The sequence below is a fragment of the Mixophyes fleayi genome, chromosome 2, assembly GCF_038048845.1.
Source record: "Mixophyes fleayi isolate aMixFle1 chromosome 2, aMixFle1.hap1, whole genome shotgun sequence".
Taxonomy (NCBI): domain Eukaryota; kingdom Metazoa; phylum Chordata; class Amphibia; order Anura; family Limnodynastidae; genus Mixophyes; species Mixophyes fleayi.
Window position 1 is genome coordinate 247,573,395 of NC_134403.1, and position 18,328 is coordinate 247,591,722.

General features: G+C 41.6%; 1 protein-coding gene across 3 annotated transcripts in view; it reads left to right on the forward strand.

The window, feature by feature from the left end:
- Positions 1–15,121: 15,121 nt before the first annotated feature.
- The window catches only part of SCUBE3 (signal peptide, CUB domain and EGF like domain containing 3), a 171,680-nt gene continuing 168,473 nt past the window's right edge, over positions 15,122–18,328 (forward strand). For all 3 annotated transcript variants that reach the window (XM_075195760.1, XM_075195759.1, XM_075195761.1), the window contains exon 1: positions 15,122–15,783. In XM_075195760.1, coding sequence (XP_075051861.1) covers positions 15,669–15,783 — 115 coding nt within the window. In that variant the 5' untranslated portion in view covers positions 15,122–15,668. The remainder of the gene's footprint in view (positions 15,784–18,328) is intronic.

An 18,328-nucleotide genomic window follows, 5' to 3' on the forward strand; every position in this document is an offset into this window, starting at 1 on the left:
ATATCTGAAAATGGTACAGAAGTTGAGGGAGAACAGTCATCTTTACCGCAATGATCCTGCCCAGCCACGAGATGATTAGGGCTTGCCAGGAGAAAATGTCTGATTTGAGTTTACGAAAAAGAGCTGGATAATTCTCCTGGTATAGGGATTCGTATGAGGTGGTAATGTAAACCCCCAGGTATTTTAATTTTTTCTTCTGCCATCTAAAGTGCAAATGAGAGGTGAGATCACAGCAGTCCTGTGAGGGCACATTAAGAAATAGGGCTTCAGATTTTGTTATATTGATTTTATACCCAGACAGGCCCCCGTATCTCGTGAGGAGACAGAACAGGTTGGGCAAAGATGTTCTTGGCTGCTGGAGCATGAGGAGTATATCGTCAGCAAACAGAGAAAGCTTACTCTCCAGGGACCGCGTCTCCACCGCTCTTATATCTGGGGAGGCTTGGATAGTGGCTGCCAAAGGCTCAATGACCAAGGCGAAAGTTAAAGGGGAGAGTGGGCATCCTTGGCAGGTGCCATTACTAATTGGTACGAGATCAGAAGGAGAGCCATTAACCATGACCTTAGCAGAAGGATGGGAATACAAGACCTGGACCCCTGACCAGAAATCCCCCGACAGACCAAAGTGCTCAAGGGTATGGGTCATGAACTGCCAGGAAATCCTGTCGAAGGCCTTTTCGGCGTCTAAGGATAAAATAATGGAGGGAGTTTTCCTGGTGTTAAGTATGTGAAAAGGGTCAATAGTTCTCCTTGTGTTATCCCTGGCCTGCCTACCGGGGACAAACCCCACCTGATCATAGTGAACTAACCCAGGGAGTACAGTGTTTAAGCGATTGGCCAGAATCTATAGTTTCAGGTCGTTGTTAAGGAGGGATATTGGGCGGTAGCTAGCACAATTATGAACATCTTTACCCTCCTTGTGGATCAAGGTTATCCGAGCCTCCAGAGATTCTTTGGGCCAAGGGTTGCCCTTCAGAATAGAATTAAAAAGAGTGGAGAGGCGAGAACTCCTGAGGAATCCCTAACAGCCAAAAGATTGCGGGCCGAGATTTTAGTCCGCAGCCGAGTGGCCAAGAGCTTGTCCGCCTTATCGCCATTTTCATAAAAGCGTTGGTTCAACCATTTCAGTTGGCCACTCGGTGGGAGAGAAGCAGGTTAAGCTCACCCCTCACAGAGACCATCTGTTCAAGTACAGTAGGGTCAGGGTTGGATTTATGTTGTTCCTTCAACTGCTGGAGGGCCGTGAAGAGACGCATAGTTTCAGCTAATCTCGCCTTTTTGGCATTTGCTGCAAAGGCCATTAGATGGCCCCTTATGACCGCCTTATGGGCATTCCAGAGAGTAGAGGGTGAGATATCAGGAGATTCATTTGTTTCAAAATATTTGGATGTTAGGGATTTAAGTTGAGCTACTGTGTTTTGGTTATGGAGGAGGGATTCATTGAGTCTCCAGGAAAAGGAAGAGGGGCGAGAAACTAGGGAGGAGAGGTCTGCCGAGATTGGGGCATGATCAGACCATGTAATTGAGTGGATATTAGCGCTAATGAGTTTAATGGTCAGATCGTGGCTGAGCAGGGCCATGTCGATTCGGGAATAGGTGTTATGCACTGGGGAATAAAAAGAATAATCTCGGGCCAGAGGGTAAGAGATTCTCCATGTATCGTACAGATTGTGCAACTTCATAAAGTCTTGCAAAGCCCTGGAGTTCCTCCCATCCCTCCCGTCAGAATGAGCAGTTGAGGGGGCAGACTTAGCCAAATGGGGGGTAAGGACCGCTTTGAAGTCTCAGCCCACTATCAATTCTCCTTAACGAACCTGAGAAAGTGTGGTTCCCAGGCGCTTAAAGAATTTGTGCTGATCTTGGTTCGGGATGTAAACATTCACTAGCGTGCACGGGAGGTTGTTCAATTTACCCACTAGAATAAGATATCTCTGTGTGTATCTGTGAGATCAAAAACAAGATTACGAGAGAAAAGGATTGCCACCTCGTCTCTGTTCTTGGCAGAATCACAGGCATGATAAGTGAGGGGGAATCTTTTGGACTTAAGTTCCGGGTGCAAGTGTTTAATAAAATGGGTCTCCTGTAGGAATATTAGATCACCCTTAAGGGCCTGCAATGAGTCGTAAAGTTTGCCCCTTTTTGGGGAGAATTGAGACCTTTAACATTAAAAGATAACAGGCGAAGTGTCATGAGAAAGTCAGGGGAGAGGAGTCAGGAGGAGAAAATTTGTATAGTAAGTTGTACTTCTGACTTGCTTGAGGAGTAGATACCAACAGGCCTGCTAGTGGTCGTAGGGGAGGTACAGCCTTCCGAGGGAGGTCCATGCAAACATTACGCTGTGGAACTGAGGAGGCCTCCCTCAAAGAATTTGTTGCTATGAGGTGTGCAGTCAACTGTTGGGAAACCTCTGAGACTTGTGTACGCCTTCTTTGTGGGTGTCTGTGTGATTCCCCCTTAGGTGGCCCAAGTCTATTTGCTTCCCCTCTTGTCATTGTACAGTCTCTCGCTTGGTGTCCTGTTTTACTGCATCTAAAACATTTCCTCAACACATGTTGTTTCTGTTCCTTAAACCAGGTGTTATTATATTGTGGTTGTGTGTGCAGTCCCTCTAGTGCTGGGATACTTACCATCATTACCCTATCACTTAGTGCCTCTTTCTGTTTATTTATTCGTCTATTGTGTCCTATAGCTGACTCCCTGAGAACATTTACATTGATTCCTTTCCAGTGTGGTAATGAAGTTTGCACCCTGCTTTTTTAAATCTTCCCTGAGGCCATCCATTAAGACTGAAACAGCAACCTCTTTGTTAACCTTTACATTATTCTCACCAATTTCAGCCGCTGCCCCTGCTGGTGGGACCATTCCTTTTCCTTGTCCGTGTGGTGCCGCTTTCACATTACCAGCATGGGCAATGGCCGAACTGACGGTGGGTACATTTCCTTCTTCTAAAACATTACTTTTAACATTACTTAATACAACATACAAGTTACTGGTTACAGGTTTTTTTACATTTTTGGTATCGGCTGTACTTACCGCCCCGACCGAATTTGTCTGGGGCATGCTTGCGCTCACTTCTCCACGATTTGCAATGCACATTTCCGTAACGCTTATTTCCGGTACGCATTTCCGGTACGCATGTACCCTGCCATGTTGTTACCTTTCTGTTGCCACAGTCATCATGTTTAATTCTCGTTTTTGTTGATTTGATCAACCTCACTTTATCTCTAACATTATTCAGTACCTCTGAATTGAAACTACCTATCGTTGGGAAAGGCCTAACACAATCTTTGGTCATCTTGTCCCATGTGTCGCAATATGCCATTGCGTATGCACCATATGGACTTAAGGGCTATCAGCTCCTCGATACCCTGCCTCTCCAACAAATCTGTTGAATTTATTAAAACTGGCAGCATCAGGTAAAGTCAATTACCAGCCTTGCCAACATAATTCCTCCAAGCTGCTCTCCCAAGTCACAATCACGGCCTTACCATGCGGTCAGATCGCACCACTTAAAGATACTAATTATCAGAAAACGTTGTGATTACTATTGGGTGCGCTTTGCGAAAACCTCATTTGTTTTTGCCATTGGTATACCTGCCTAATATACCGTTCACCAGTTGGGCACCTGCCTCGTCAGACAGCAACTGACACTCTATTCAACAATAGATCAAACTTTAGTGTATTTAATTCACAAAATCACACAACATACACCTTTTCTGCACAGAAAATCAACATTACGTATTACATACGCTAAGCAGGAAGTACACATACGCTAAGCAATGCAATACATTGAAAATGCAAAAATGACAATAAAAGAAACAGATTTCTCTTTTGTCCCTAGATTCAAGTTAGCGCTCCTTTAGATTATGCAACAACGGACATTCGGTTTCTCAACACAGAATGAACAACAGGTTTTGAACACATTGCGTTCTTTCCCGTATGTGACGCGTCTTCCAGCCTTTGTTGAGTAACCGAAATCCGTATGCGTTGCGTATCATCCAGAAGCGTAACCTCCGCCAAGAGCCCCCAAATTATTAAAGTAATTTTATCGTTTTCCAATAAGCATTGTCTATGCGATTGCTTGTGTTTCCAAAGCACAAAAATAATTTATTTAGCAGATGCAAAATTTAGCAGTTCAATACATAATTATAATACAGTACAGCCAATACCAAAAGATACATACATACCGCCGCGATCGCTGCGCACTCTACTGGATCCAGCTAGAACAGTACTTCACTCCAGAATACTATGGTCAGAGAATGACTGACTAGCTGATCCCAGGGAGCTTGTATATATACACCCAGTGTTACAGAGAAAACAATACAGATGACGTGACTTGCTTCTATAGGTCCAGACTTCAGGAGGGTCCAATGTAAACAGGACATAGGCCAGTTCAAACAACCCCCTCCAAGGGTGAGGGTCAACATTCCAGATGATTCTCCCGCTCAGAAACCAGTTTGAGCTAGTCTATTCACAATACACTGTCAGTAATATTTTAAACATTTATTCCCTAACATTGCTAACTAGAGTATGCAATGTGCGATCTCTTCGGCGAATGAACCGAACAACTGCTGATGAATAGGGGATTAAAATGATACTAAACATGACATAGTTCCTGCAATCTGAACCTTAAATATCACTAAAGTGTACATATAAAACTTTAAAATCATATATATATATATATATATATATATATATATATATATATATATAAACTAAATGCCATCTGCTCATAAATCACTGTGGAATATATAAATAACTAGATGTGAAAGTGCGAGTGTGTGCGTGCGTATTTTACCGTGTGATCGCGCCATGCCATGTGTTACCTGGCATACTGATTGCAATCGCACGGTAAAACAATATTAACCAATATACTTTCGTTCATCCAATTATACGACTTCGACACTATCCATAGGCTCGTTCTATTCTACAGTGGCCCCTGGCTCACTACTCCTCCCTCAGTGCCAAAATTTGAATTAATCTTCTGCTGAGTCTCTCTGATTTTGTCAACCAGACCTCTTATCACCTAAATGATCTAAAGGATACTTAACTTATAGAGCAGGGGAAATCTCAGCTGTCTATACGAAAAGTACTTTCCCCATACAATTTTGTTTGCCCACTCTTTTATAATCTCTTCAATTGTACTTCTTGTCCACCACCTGTTTATAATGGCTCATCGACAGAAAAAACAGTCTCAACTTCAGACCCACAGTATGGTTTCCAGGAGTGGGAAACCTGGTCCTTTTCCACATCATACTCAGGATTCCCTGCAGCTGACTATGGCTGAGATAATGCAACAAGTCAAGGCGACTATCCAATCTGAGTTACAGAATTAAGTTCTGAAATAACCTCCCTGGGATCCCGTACTGATTTTCTTTAAAAAAAAACAAGAAAAAAACAGATGACATCTGCACTTTTCAGGCTCAAACAAACCAGGACATTGCTTCTATATGCTCTGATCTGGACATTCTCAAGGAACAAACTGATAACTATTAAAACAAATCTCACCACAATATCCATAGAATTCAGAATGTATTTGTGTTGGTTTTCTCAGAGGAACTTCCTGAATATCAGGTTGGCCTCTTCAAACTACTGGTCTCAGACCTGACCACTTCTTACATGCTGATGGACTTTGGCCACCAGGCTTTACAGCTTAAACCTCAACAATTACTACAGTACTATATGGTTAAAGAGAACATCCTTCTTGATGCATGCAAAATTAAGTATATCTCACATGCCGGAACTGATCCTCTCATCTTTCAGGACCTCTTGCCTATCACCTTAAAGAACCAACGAGATCTCTTTGAGGTCTCATCGTTTCTTTAAGGGCTGGTCTTTCTTAGACATGAAGCCTTGCTTTATTTTAATCCCACGGCCTCTATCTTAGAAAATGGGTTTAAATCGTCTCCCTTTGTGATTAAAAATGGCACTCGTCAAGGCTACCCATTCTCCCCTTTAATTTTGGCACTTATGATTGAGCCTTTGGCAATAAAACTTTGACAAAACCTTGATATCTCTGGAATATGAGTAGGTTCCTTGGAATATAAAATATCTTTGTACATGAATGACATTCTCATGTCTGTCACCAATCCCATTGCTTTCCTTCCAAACCCTTTCAAAGATGTATCCCTCTTCAGTGATCTATACAGTTGTAAAATTAATGCCAGATACTCTGAAATTTTAGAGCTTAACCTGTCCCTACCTTTTTCCAGCACCTTCAGACATCACTTGCTTTTAAACGGCAACCTTACAAACTTAAATACCTGGGGATCTAGATCACCAAACCCTATAACCAACTATATGCTGTTAACTACCCCTCTCTTGGATACTATTAAGTCTGACCTTGCTAGATGGAGAAAACTCACAAAATTGTGGACAGGCAGAATCTCATTTCTTAAAATGTCCTACCTCGTCTCTTGTATCTTTTTCAAACTCTACCTCTTAAGTTACTCACCAATACCTTCAAATGACTTCAACAATTGGCCACCAAATTATTGGAAAACCCAGAACCCATATGTACTGCATAAACCCATTCAGGAGGGTGTTCCTCATTTTCTAAAATATTAAAGAACTACGCACCTCACTCAATGTGTTCTTTTACATTCAACCCGTAATATAAGAGTTTGGACTGTTATCAAAGCTAGTCTTTCTCACTTTTTTTTACCCATGACCCTCCTCTGGCTTAATTCGCAATACAGACCACTTTTACTTTACCTACCCTCCTCCTTGGCATTCTCCATAGCGATTTGGTCGCACACTACCTGCTCCTATGACGCTATCCCTAAGTCTGTGTGTATCACTCCTTTGTGGAACAACCCGCACACCATATCAATTTTCTGAATGGACACAGTCGCAGTATTAAATTTCTTAATGACCTGGCTCCCACTCAAGTTTTACCTGCATTTGCAGACCTCTAGATGAGTCTTCATATCCCCTCCTCAAGACAACATCTTTATGATACTGTTGTTTGCTCCCACCCTGATATCCTCAAATCTTCCTCATTAGTGTCCTTTTGCTTACTAAGGTCCTCATCCCTAGGTATAATCTCACTTTCTATTGCCTCATTTTACAACACCAACACCCTACCAATGACCCTCACAAACTTAAATGGGAGGAGGATATGGGAGAATCACTCAACTCTGAGGATTGGGAGACCATCAGGCTCCACTTTCCAAAACATCAATCTATGTTAAGATCAGTGAAAATGCTTGCAAGATTTGTTACCGTTGGTGCCTTGATCCTCATAAGTCACACCTCATATATCTGAATTCTTGTCCCCTTTGCTGGCGACTCTGTAGCGCCGTGGGCACTCATATTTGTCTCATATCTTATATGTCTCATATTTGATAGCACTGCTCAAAATTATTTCTCCTCTGGAGTGAAATGCACCGTTTGTTTGCCTTCCAGATTCTCTTTCCTATTCTCTGTTACCCAATCACAGTAAAGAACCCTTTTTGCAGATGGAAATTAAATGAGAGATTTACTAACCTGCAGTTTGATCAAATTGAAGGTTTTCAGGTGCTTTGATGGTGCCATTTACTAAAGGGCAAATTTCACATCAAAGAGCAAGGATAACATTCCTCAATTACCAGCCCTGACAGTCAGTCATTTCCAGACACTACAGGCCTGATTCAGTAAGGAAAGGAAAGAAAAAAAAATTGAACCTTGGCAAAACCATCTTGTATTGGAGGGGGAGGTAAAATTAAAATGTGAGGACAGATTTGCAGTTGTGGTAAAGCATGTCCTAGATCAACTTTAAATTTCAGTGTACAAATAAGCTATAAAGTATTTGTGTGCTACATGAAAAAACAGCCAGTATTTAACTTATGTGCAAAATAATAATAACTTGCACCCCTTGCATTGTAACATGGTAAAACTGACTAAATTTTTTGCCTTACTTTCCTTAGTGAATCAGGCCCTTCATCTTTATCCTACATTTGCAGACTGGGGGCCTGAGTCATTAAGGAGAGCAAAGCACAAAAAAGGAGTAACATTTGCACCTGGGCAAAACCATGTTGCAATGGAGGGGGAGGTAAATTTAAAATGTTGGGACAGATTTTTACTTGGGGTAGGACATGTCCTAGATCAACTTTAAATTTCAGTGTAATAATAAAGCTAGCAAGTATTTAACTTATGTGCAAAATAATAAATTAATTTGCACCCCTTAAATTGTAACATGGTTTGTCCCAGAGAATATTTACTCCTTTTTTGCCTTAATGACTCAGGCCCTGGGTCTCCAATACTCCCATGCAAAACTGACACGTAAGATAAATCTCTACTCAGAGTTGGGTCTGTGGGTCATCCAAGTATTAGTGAGCACAGAGGCGCCTAAAGGGGGGGGGGGGGAAGTGTTTACAAATTACCCGGTCCCTGGCCTGCCTGGGGGGCCCGGGGCTTCGCTGGAACTATATAGTTAAAAAATGTATATATATATTTTTTAAAGTATTTTTGTTTTTGCCCGCTGGTGTCGCGCATGCGCACGCTCATAAGTGGAGCACTGTCCATGGACAGTGTATAATGACAATGTCATCACACACTGTTCAGCAGCCTGCAGAGCAAGTCAGGAGCTCCAAATCTCATGACATTACGAAATCTTGCGAGACTAAGTGTTTCCCTGCTCACTCTGCAGAATGATTTCTACATTGATGTCAGCAGCATGTAGGGAAGTACAGGTGGACTGGGGGGACGGGGAGTGTCATAATGTGTATGAGGGGGTCTATAATGTGTCTGGGGGGGTTTATAATATGTCTGGCGGGGGGTTGTAATATGTCTTGGATGGTCATAATGTGCGTGGTGGGGGTTGCATGATATATCTGAGGGATGGCATGGCATTTCTGGGGGGTGGCGAGGTGTGTCTGGGGGGTGCCGTGGCATATCTAGGGGGTAGCATGGTGCATGATGTGGCAGGGGATGGCATGAAATGTATTGTAACTGAGAAGCAATCCCACACATGAATGGTCTCAGGATGCTTTACTGTTGGCATGACACAGCACTGACACTGGTGGTAGCGCTCACCTTTCCTTCTCCAGACAAGCATTTTTCCAGATGCCCCAAACAAGGGGATTCATCAGAGAAAATTACTTTACCCCAGTCCTCAGCAGTCCAATCCCTGTACCTTTTGCAGAATATCAGTCTGTCCCTGATGTTTTTCCTGATGAGAAGTGGCTTCTTTGCTGGCCTTCCTGACACCAGGCCATCCTGCTGCCATTCCTGAGCAAGCTCTGCACTGGTGGGAGTGCACAATTTTGCCATAGAACACAGTCATGAATAATGAATGGTACCAAGAACAACAGCAACTTCTCCCAACCATCCAAGAACAGTTTGGTGATGAACAATAATGGGGCACCTTGCCATAAGACAATAGTGCTAACAAAGTGGCTTGGGATCAAAACATCAAAATTTTGGGTCCATGGCCAGGAAACTCCCCAGACCTTAATCCCATTGAGAACTTGTACATTCCTCCTCCCACTTTTTAGTCTGTGTACTCCGTGGTGAGAGAGGCTGGCTGGACAGCTCCAGGGGAACGACGAGGCTTGGAGTCTGGTTCCTGCTGATGGGACAGGCCATCCGCGTTCCCGTGATCTTTACTCTTTTTGTGAGAGATGGAAAAGTTATACAGTTGTAAGTCCAAGCTCCATCTCAGCAACCGTCCATTGTTCCCTGCGGTGTGTTGTAGCCAAATTAGGGGAGTATGATCTGTGACCACCGAAAACTGGCACCCATATAAGTATGACTGTAACTTTGTGAGAGCCCAAACTATAGCCAAGCACTACTTTTCAATAGTGGCGTGTGCTATCTCGTGATCAACAAGTTTCTGAGAGAGATAGGCCACTGAGTGTTCACAACCATTCTCCCTTACTTGATTCAAGACAACTCCTACTCCAAAGCCCAAGGCATCTGTTTGCACAATGAACCGCTGTTGGAAGTCAGTAGCTGCTAATACTGGGGACCAGGACAAGATATCCTTAAGCTGGGAAAAGCCTGCTCACAATCAGAGGTCCAGTCAATTTGTCAGGAGTACTTTTTGGTCGTCAAATCAGTCAGCGGTTTGGCAATGGTGAGGTACTAGGGCACAAACTTGCGATAGTACCCTGCCATCCCAAGGAAGGTGTGTACCTGTTTTTGGTTGGTGGTGTGAGGCCAATTTAGGATGGCATCAATTTTTGACAGCTCCAGGCGAATATTTCCTCCACCAACCCTGTGCCCGAGGTACAACACCTCCGCCATCCCCATCTGACATTTATCTGGTTTGATTGTCAACCCAGCCTTGCTGATCCATGCTAATACTTGCGCCACATGTTGCAGGTGGTCCTCCCAGGTCTCACTACAAATAGATATATCATTCAGGTATGCCTGGGCAAACTCCTCAAACCCTGTCAGCAAACGATTTACTGTACGCTGAAAGGTGGCTGGGGCATTTTTCATTCCGAAGGGCATGGCAGTAAATAGTAATAGTCAAAACGGAGTAGTGAAGGCGGACTGCCCCTGTGCTTCCCTGGTAAGGGGTATCTGCCAGTACCCCTTACTAAGGTCCAGCGTGAACACATAGCGAGCCACCCCCAGTCTGTCTAACAGCTCGTCTACCCGGGGCCTGAGATACGCGTCTGTCACCATCACTTCGTTCAGTTTCCTATAATCCAAGCACTAACACCACACTGGCCGCCCAGGGACTATTAGATGGTATAATGACCCCCAGTGCCAGCATTTCATCAACCTCTTTTTTAATCATGTCTAGCACCTCGGGACTCACTCGATACGTGGGTTGCCGAATAGGCCGAGACTTCCCAATGTCGATATGATGGGCCACTACATGAGTGCGCCCAGGCCTGCTGGTGAGCTGAGGCCTCTCTACCTCCAATACTCCCTTCATCTGTTGAGTCTGGGCTCTTGTTTACTGCTGGCCTATGGGCCTCCACCCCTAATTCCTTTTTGGTTGCTGCGAGAATGTCATGTATGGGCTCAGTCTCTGGGTCGTCCATCGGTGGGCAGCAGATTGTGACCCCTATTTCCCTGGTGACATACTCTTTTAACCTATTAATGTGACAGGCACCCACCCGTTTCCTGGTTCGATCTAGTGCAATAACGTAATCTACCTGGCCCTGTCTGTCCACTACGGTATAGTGCCCTGCCCAGGTCGCCTGTAACTTTTGCTTTCTGGCAGGTACTAGCACCATCATTTCTGTCCAACTTCTAACTCCCTTTCTCGAGCCCCCTGGTTGTAATAATGGTGCTGCCATTCCTGCGCCCCCAAAGTATGGTCATGAGCGAGCTGCATCAACCTCTGCAGTCTATCCCTCATTTGTACCACATATTCCAAGACTAAAACCTCAGATTTCTGGAATGACCCTTCCCAGCTTTCCCAAACTAGGTCGAGAGGTCCCCAACCCTTCAAGCATATAATAACTCAAAAGGGGAGAACCCAATAGAATTCTGTGGCACTTCGCGGTATGTGAATAATAGCTGCTGCAATCGCTTCTCCCAGTCTCCCCCCTCCGACTCAGCATATGCCCGCAGCAACTGCTTAAGGGTCCCATTAAATCTCTTGCAAAGAAAGTTAGTCTGGGGATGGTAGGGGGTTGTGCGGAAGGGATGGACCCCAAATTTGTCCTATACTGTCTGCAGCAAGTCCCCTTGAAATTGCGTCCCCTGGTCGGTGACTACTTCTTGAGGGAATCCTACACTGCTGCTTTCTCTGGGGTAGTGGGATTTCTGTCCACCATCCAGTCTCTAATTTCTGGAGCCATTTTATTCATTAGCTTCTCCAATATAAAGATGTTTTTAATGTCCGGTTGTGGCTTGCTTCCCTTTAAGCCACCGACTACAGTTTCTTTGCAATAAACTGCTAAATTCCGTATTAGAAGTGTCACTGCTTCTTGCCATGGTTCTGAACTTAGTGCGGTAGGATTCATGGGTGACCACATATCAAGCCAACACTACTTTCCAAATCTCCTGGTAGTCTCTTCCTTGCTCTGGGCTCAGAGCATGGTATGCCTCCTGCACTCGGCCCATCAAACTAGGTATCAAATATTTCGACCACTCCGCCACAGGTATATCAAGCATTGCCATCATGGACTCAAATAACTGAAATTGAGTGTCAATGTCCGTGGCTGATTCTACAAAAGCTTGGCACATTGTGATATCTCAATCGCAGCATCTGTCTTTCTTCCAATACTGACACTGATGTCATTGCAGGTACCATGACTGGTCTGCTCCCAATACTGCTGCCCTCTCTTATGCGGCAGCTCCTGGTCCAAGTACATCCACACAAACTGCAGCTGTTCCAACGGTTATTGCAGCTGCCTGGGTTGTCATCCCCTCGATTCCATAACTGGGTTTCCCTGACGGGTCCTGAACCACATCCTCTTCCACGCCAGGGTTTTCTAAGTCCCACTGAGCCAATTTTTTGATTAGGGACCCCCTGGTATCCATTGAGTTGATCTCAATTTTTCTGCCTGAAAAAGTTCCTGCAGGATTCCTTTCTTGGTGTTTCCTTATGTTTCTGCTGATGAATCCATTCTGCTGTGCCTTCCCAATTCCGTGCTTGTCACTGAGTGATCCCACTGCTTACCACCAAATGTGAAGATACGTGGTTCCCAAATCACTCAGACATGGTATGAGAGGAAAATAGAATGATAATTTATTCTGCAGAACAGGATTAAATACAGCACGGCCCCATTAATGAGAGCAGGCCCAACAAGTGAGGAAATCAGTTTAAATAAATCCAGTGGGATAGGTTCCACAGCACATCTCTGGCAGAGCATCACCTCTTGGCCAAAGTCAGTCCCATGCGTGTCCAGCTCCCAGGGTAGCCTCTTTGATCACCTCATAATCCCACCTTGGGAACTGCCTGCCCAGGGGAGTTGCTAAAGGTCTCGTTTGGTGGGCTTCTCACACTATCCAGCCCCCTCCTCTACCTCCCCAGGTATCTTTCCTCAGGTGACCCCTGCTGGGTCCGGTTCCTGGCTGTCTGTAGTGGACAATATGGAGCAAACAGAAATAACAATGGTAACTTAATTCACTCAACTCCTAAATGTTCCCTGTGGAGGTGGAATTTAACCTCTGAAGTACTTTTCCAAGGAGATGCTATAGTTCTATCACTGATACTTCCGGACAACATGGCTAAAAAGTGCAGTCCGGGTATGGATTAGTTTAAGGGATTGTAACATTGGTTCCATACACCATGCCTGTTTCTTTACATTCATCATCATTTATTTATTTTTATTGCACCACTAATTATGCAGCGCTGTACAGAGAACTCACTTACATCAGTCCCTGTCCCAATGGAGCTTACAGTCTAAATTATACTTTGGATGGAAAACAATAGTAAAAAACTTGATGAACTATATAGAAAAGAAAAAAAAAACAAGAAGAAAACTGATCAATGTAGCGCTCCTAAAAATGTGCTGCCTAATACATATATAAGAGACTCCAATGTCCTCTAAACTTAATAAGAAATAGCAAAAAAAAAGGTTATATGTACATCAAGCGGTTATTCTGTTACACATCGATAAATGGATAATATTTCAAACATTTGTTGATAGATCTTCTTATCTGATAACGATTTTCAATATGACACTGAAGCTCAGAGACAAAAAATGCACATAATAGTGTATGATAGTCCAAAGATAGTTCCCATAAAAACCATAAAAAAGTGGATGACATTTCTCTTATCACCGTGAATTCTTTAGAAACAAACACCAGAAAAAACCCAGGACTTCATCTGTGTACCGGAGACTTCAATCAGGACATGCTAAATGCCTTTGTTATGAAAAGATCTGGGATCTTCCAAGTTTTGAATGGAAGCAGAAGGAAAAAGGGAGAAAAAGGTCTTACCTTGTTTGAAGGCGTTTACACATCAGAAATTTTGTAAGCATAGGTCCTGTGGGGACAAGATTTGTACATGTCAGAAAAGGGCATCAACACATTACTGCCACATTATCTTACAAAGCTACAACCCATGTTACGCTCCTCTCCTATTTATAATAAGCCAATGTGGAGTTATCACCTTTAAGATACCATGAATAATTTTCCTTTTTGCTCCATGTAATCGTTTTATGTGCTTCTTCATTTTGCACTTAAAATGGTTTGTAGTAACTACTTCTTAAGTACCCTATGTAATCCAGTTTCACTCATATTTAATCAAGCAAAGGAAATGTGTAATTAGAATCAGCTGCAGAATCAGTCTCTACTTCTTCTTCCCGTGACCTTTGGCCTCTGCCCATGGCAGATCTCCCTTGAGCTGGTTTTTGCACTGTAGTATGTGCATCCCACACATTAGAAAGTGCTTAAGGTAAACATGTTTAACCTCTTCCACTATTGAAAAATATGTTTAACTACAAAGTTCTGATCAGCTCATACCGTGTTCCATATGACTTAATTTAAGATTATAGTACTGAACTTTTGCCCCTATCATCAAACAAAATACATTTCTGGGAACATCTTGAAAAACTTGTTTTGATGAAACTGTACAAAACAAATATCAAGTGTAAGATAGAATGTTTCACATTTTATTTATCTTTTCAGCTCAGGTTCATATAAAGAGCTCCTCTTTATTTACATCCTTTTCTTTTAATCAAGCCAAAGAACCAGTTCTAACATGACAGGTAAACTTCTCTCTTGGCACATATTGAATGGTAAATACAACTTTAAAAAGTTAGTTTTTTTGCCACACACTGAGAAGACATCAGCTGCACCCTTCAAAGAAAAGGGAAGAGGCATAGTTGAAAATCTAATATATATTCAACAAGGAACAGCAGTGACAATCAAATTTATATGTAACACACGGAAAAGAGCTGACAATCTATTATTCTATATATAAAAGAGAAACATAGCTGGCAACATAGCAAAAGCTTCATAGAGTTTGCAAAAATATTGACCCTCCAATACTTAGCAGATCAGTACATGTTGATGGAATTTACACAACACAAAAACTGAGCTGACAATCTAATTCCCAAATAACATCCTGATACAGGAGGATTGACAGGGCATCTATGGAAAGAAAAACTGTATAGGAGGAGCATACCTCCCTCCTTTTTCCCCCTCTCCTCTTGATCCCCCCTCCTCTATTCCTCCCTCCTTCTCCACTCTCCTTCCTCTTCTCCAGCAGGAACCTTTGTGTGTTGCAGCTGGTGAGGGGGGAGGTTTCTCTCTATCTTTTCAGTATACAGGCTCTTTTTAACAGACAACACGTCTTCTGTCCTCATTACCCTACAGATCTATTTTATCTTATTTTCATGTATGGGAGAGGGAGGTGAAAACCTACAGCATATTACCTTTTCAACCATCTTCTTAAAATGTATTTAATTCTGCTAGCATCAAAATGATGTATATTTTTATACTATGTGACTTTTACCACCTTTAAAATTACAGATTACAGCTACCATGCACAGAAAATTGCATCTTTATTCAGTGCAACATGTGGCTAGTTTGGTGAAAATGGCATAGAAGTAAATTAAAACTAAATAAGTGCAAATGTAGCTTTTATTGTGCAATATAGCACAATTCTTCAAGTAACAAAAATTGGGTTTATCCACTGAAAAATCATCTTTTGTTAATAAATGCTGCACCAGAAATTTTTGGCTTGGTCTGCTAAATATGCTTGAGAACTTAGTAGTTCTGCACCACTGGTAGTTAACAATTTCCTTTTTTTGACTGTAAATTAGCAATATATGTATTTTTACACTCACACATCCTTTGCCATGAACATACCTTGGAGTATGGTTTACTTTTTATTTTTGTTCCTGTCTCACGCCGGCCACATCTGTTTCAGCACAGCAAGCCAAGGTAAGACTCTTACTGTTGTACTTCGCATCACTGCATGTTGTATAATGTAGATCAACAGATACAGAGTAAGAGTGTTGCTAATCTTAATTGTCAGCTCTGTGAGCAAACTTCAGTTGAAGGTATGCTTCCTGCTGTGTGAAACTTTATAGATTGTATATGATTAGATATTTCCTTTTGTATGTTTTAAGTTTGATGGAATAAAGTGCAATCATGAAATGATTTTACTTTACTCTATGTTTGCCAGGTAGAACACCTAAATGTATTTATTTAAGAGAAAGAGGGGGGGGGGGTGGCAGGGTTCACATGATACAAATTAAAAGAATCAGACCAAGAGCATTTTAAGTCAATTGACTGTGCTTCACCTATAATTATTTTCTCTAAATGTGGCTACAGAAATAGTCCTGCAGACATATAATAAACATATATGTTTTGGGGATGGCTATTCCTTTAGTGACATATATCCCATTAAAATCCATTGTGTTCAATAATATTGTTAAGGTTTTAGTCCACTTTACCTACTATTCCCATAACAGCTCCTATTACAGCTATAAAGCCCATAACCCCACATACAATGCTGGTTATTCTAAATGTATTCTGATCTGCATTAAATGTCATAATTTATTTAGTCAGTTAAAAATGTTTAATTTGGGTTTCATTGAATAGTTGAATTTAGTAGCAATGAAGCAGCTGTGGTTATCAGATATAGTATAATGTATGTTCTGGGTGTTCTCTGACTATTTAACCTCCCTACTTGATTAATTCAGCAGAGTTGGAAAATTAGAAATAGCACAGTGGAACATATATATATTATGTTTCTGTAAACCTTCAGTTTCCACATACAGTTCAGCAGTGTCATTATTGACAGGTACACACAAAAGTAATGATTTACACTCCCTATTTATAAGACGTGTTTTGTGTAAATGCATATCATGCATGCTTTTTATTCATATAGAAACCTAGATTCATTATGATTGAAAGTTTTGATGCCCAACATAAAATTAAGTATGCTTGTTGTGTTTGAAATTCATTTAACATAATTATACAGGTTGTCCTGTTTGTTCACTCTCTATGACTCAGTATCTTTGTATGCTGCATATTGTTTATTAACGTACTTGTTCATGGATTTTTTGCTCCAGTTTTTTTCTGACCTTTTGAAGAAGTTACATATGAGGACTGAGCTAGCCTGTGATGTGTTTTCTTGCTGCTGTTATGAGGCCTCTTGTTATTTTTTGACATTTTTTAGCTATGACTGTGGATGTTTGGTGGGGTGGGGGTAATCTCAGCCCAAGTTTTCAGGGCCAGAGGCGAGCGGTCTGGGGTGGCGGGGGCTACGGAATAAGATCTTGGCCTCCATAAAAGCCTTAGGTACGTCATGTAATTAGAAACAGCAACTAGGGAAATGATCATGAGGTACAAAATTAAGGCATTTTTGCAAAATGTGTTCATTACCAAGACATATTTGATATACTTACACAGAGCAGAGTGATAATGCTGTACAGAGTTTGTCATCCATCTATCTGTAAGTCTATTCATTCCACACAGTGTGACTGTTGAAAATATATTTTTTGTGATAATTTATTAATTTGCAGAGTGAAATTTTGCTATATATAAATACTTTTCTTTTTCAATATTTTAGCTATATACTATATATACTTAGGACACAATAAGCTTCTTACATCTCTGTTACCTGGTTCAAGCTTATCTATCAAAACCTTTGGTTGCTGTTACTTTCAATTTGGCTTCTCCTATTTGGCTTCCTAGAACATCAGTTTTCTGGGAAAATGAAGTTCAGGACAGAATCACTGTTAAAACAACTGAATCCACTATGTGACTTGTTTCCTAGAAAGACATGTACTTATACCATACTTTTTTAGGAAGCAGCAGCTTCAATAATTTTGTGAAAACCTTATGCAATACATATGGAGGCAATACGAAGTGACCAAATTATTTTGCTTGAAATCCCATTGTTGCCTTCTGTAACCTTACTTTGTAATTATGTATCTTTCATAAAAAATCATTAGCCTTGCATTACAAAAAAACATTTTTCAAAAACAATAAGGGTCACGCAATGATGTTCACACTCGAAAGTTCTATAAAACTACTACATGTTTTATTAGGTGGACTGGTACTTTCTTTTAACTTGCAGGTGCCATTGTTTAGTGGACCAGTGAGTAAAAAGTTTACATGTTAACCAAAAGGTAATTTTGTTTGTAGTAATATTTCATTGGCGCTCCGTCAAAAGTTACAGCAAAGCCTAACTAGCCCTCTTATAAGCGTAGAATACTGACAACGACAGCCTATAAAATAACCTAATTTAATGAAGCACAAATAATACAGAAAAAAACATTAAATTGCCTACCTCTTAAATAATGTACATAGTGATTTGTATGCCTTTTCTGTCTAAGCAACTAAGAATGCTTGCAATGTTTTGAAGTATTATTGCTTGATATGTTTTATTATAAAGTTGCCATTTGTTTAAAGACAATTAGTTTCATACTAGAAGAGAGGAAGCACTACTGATCATTCAAATAACTTCGGATATGTA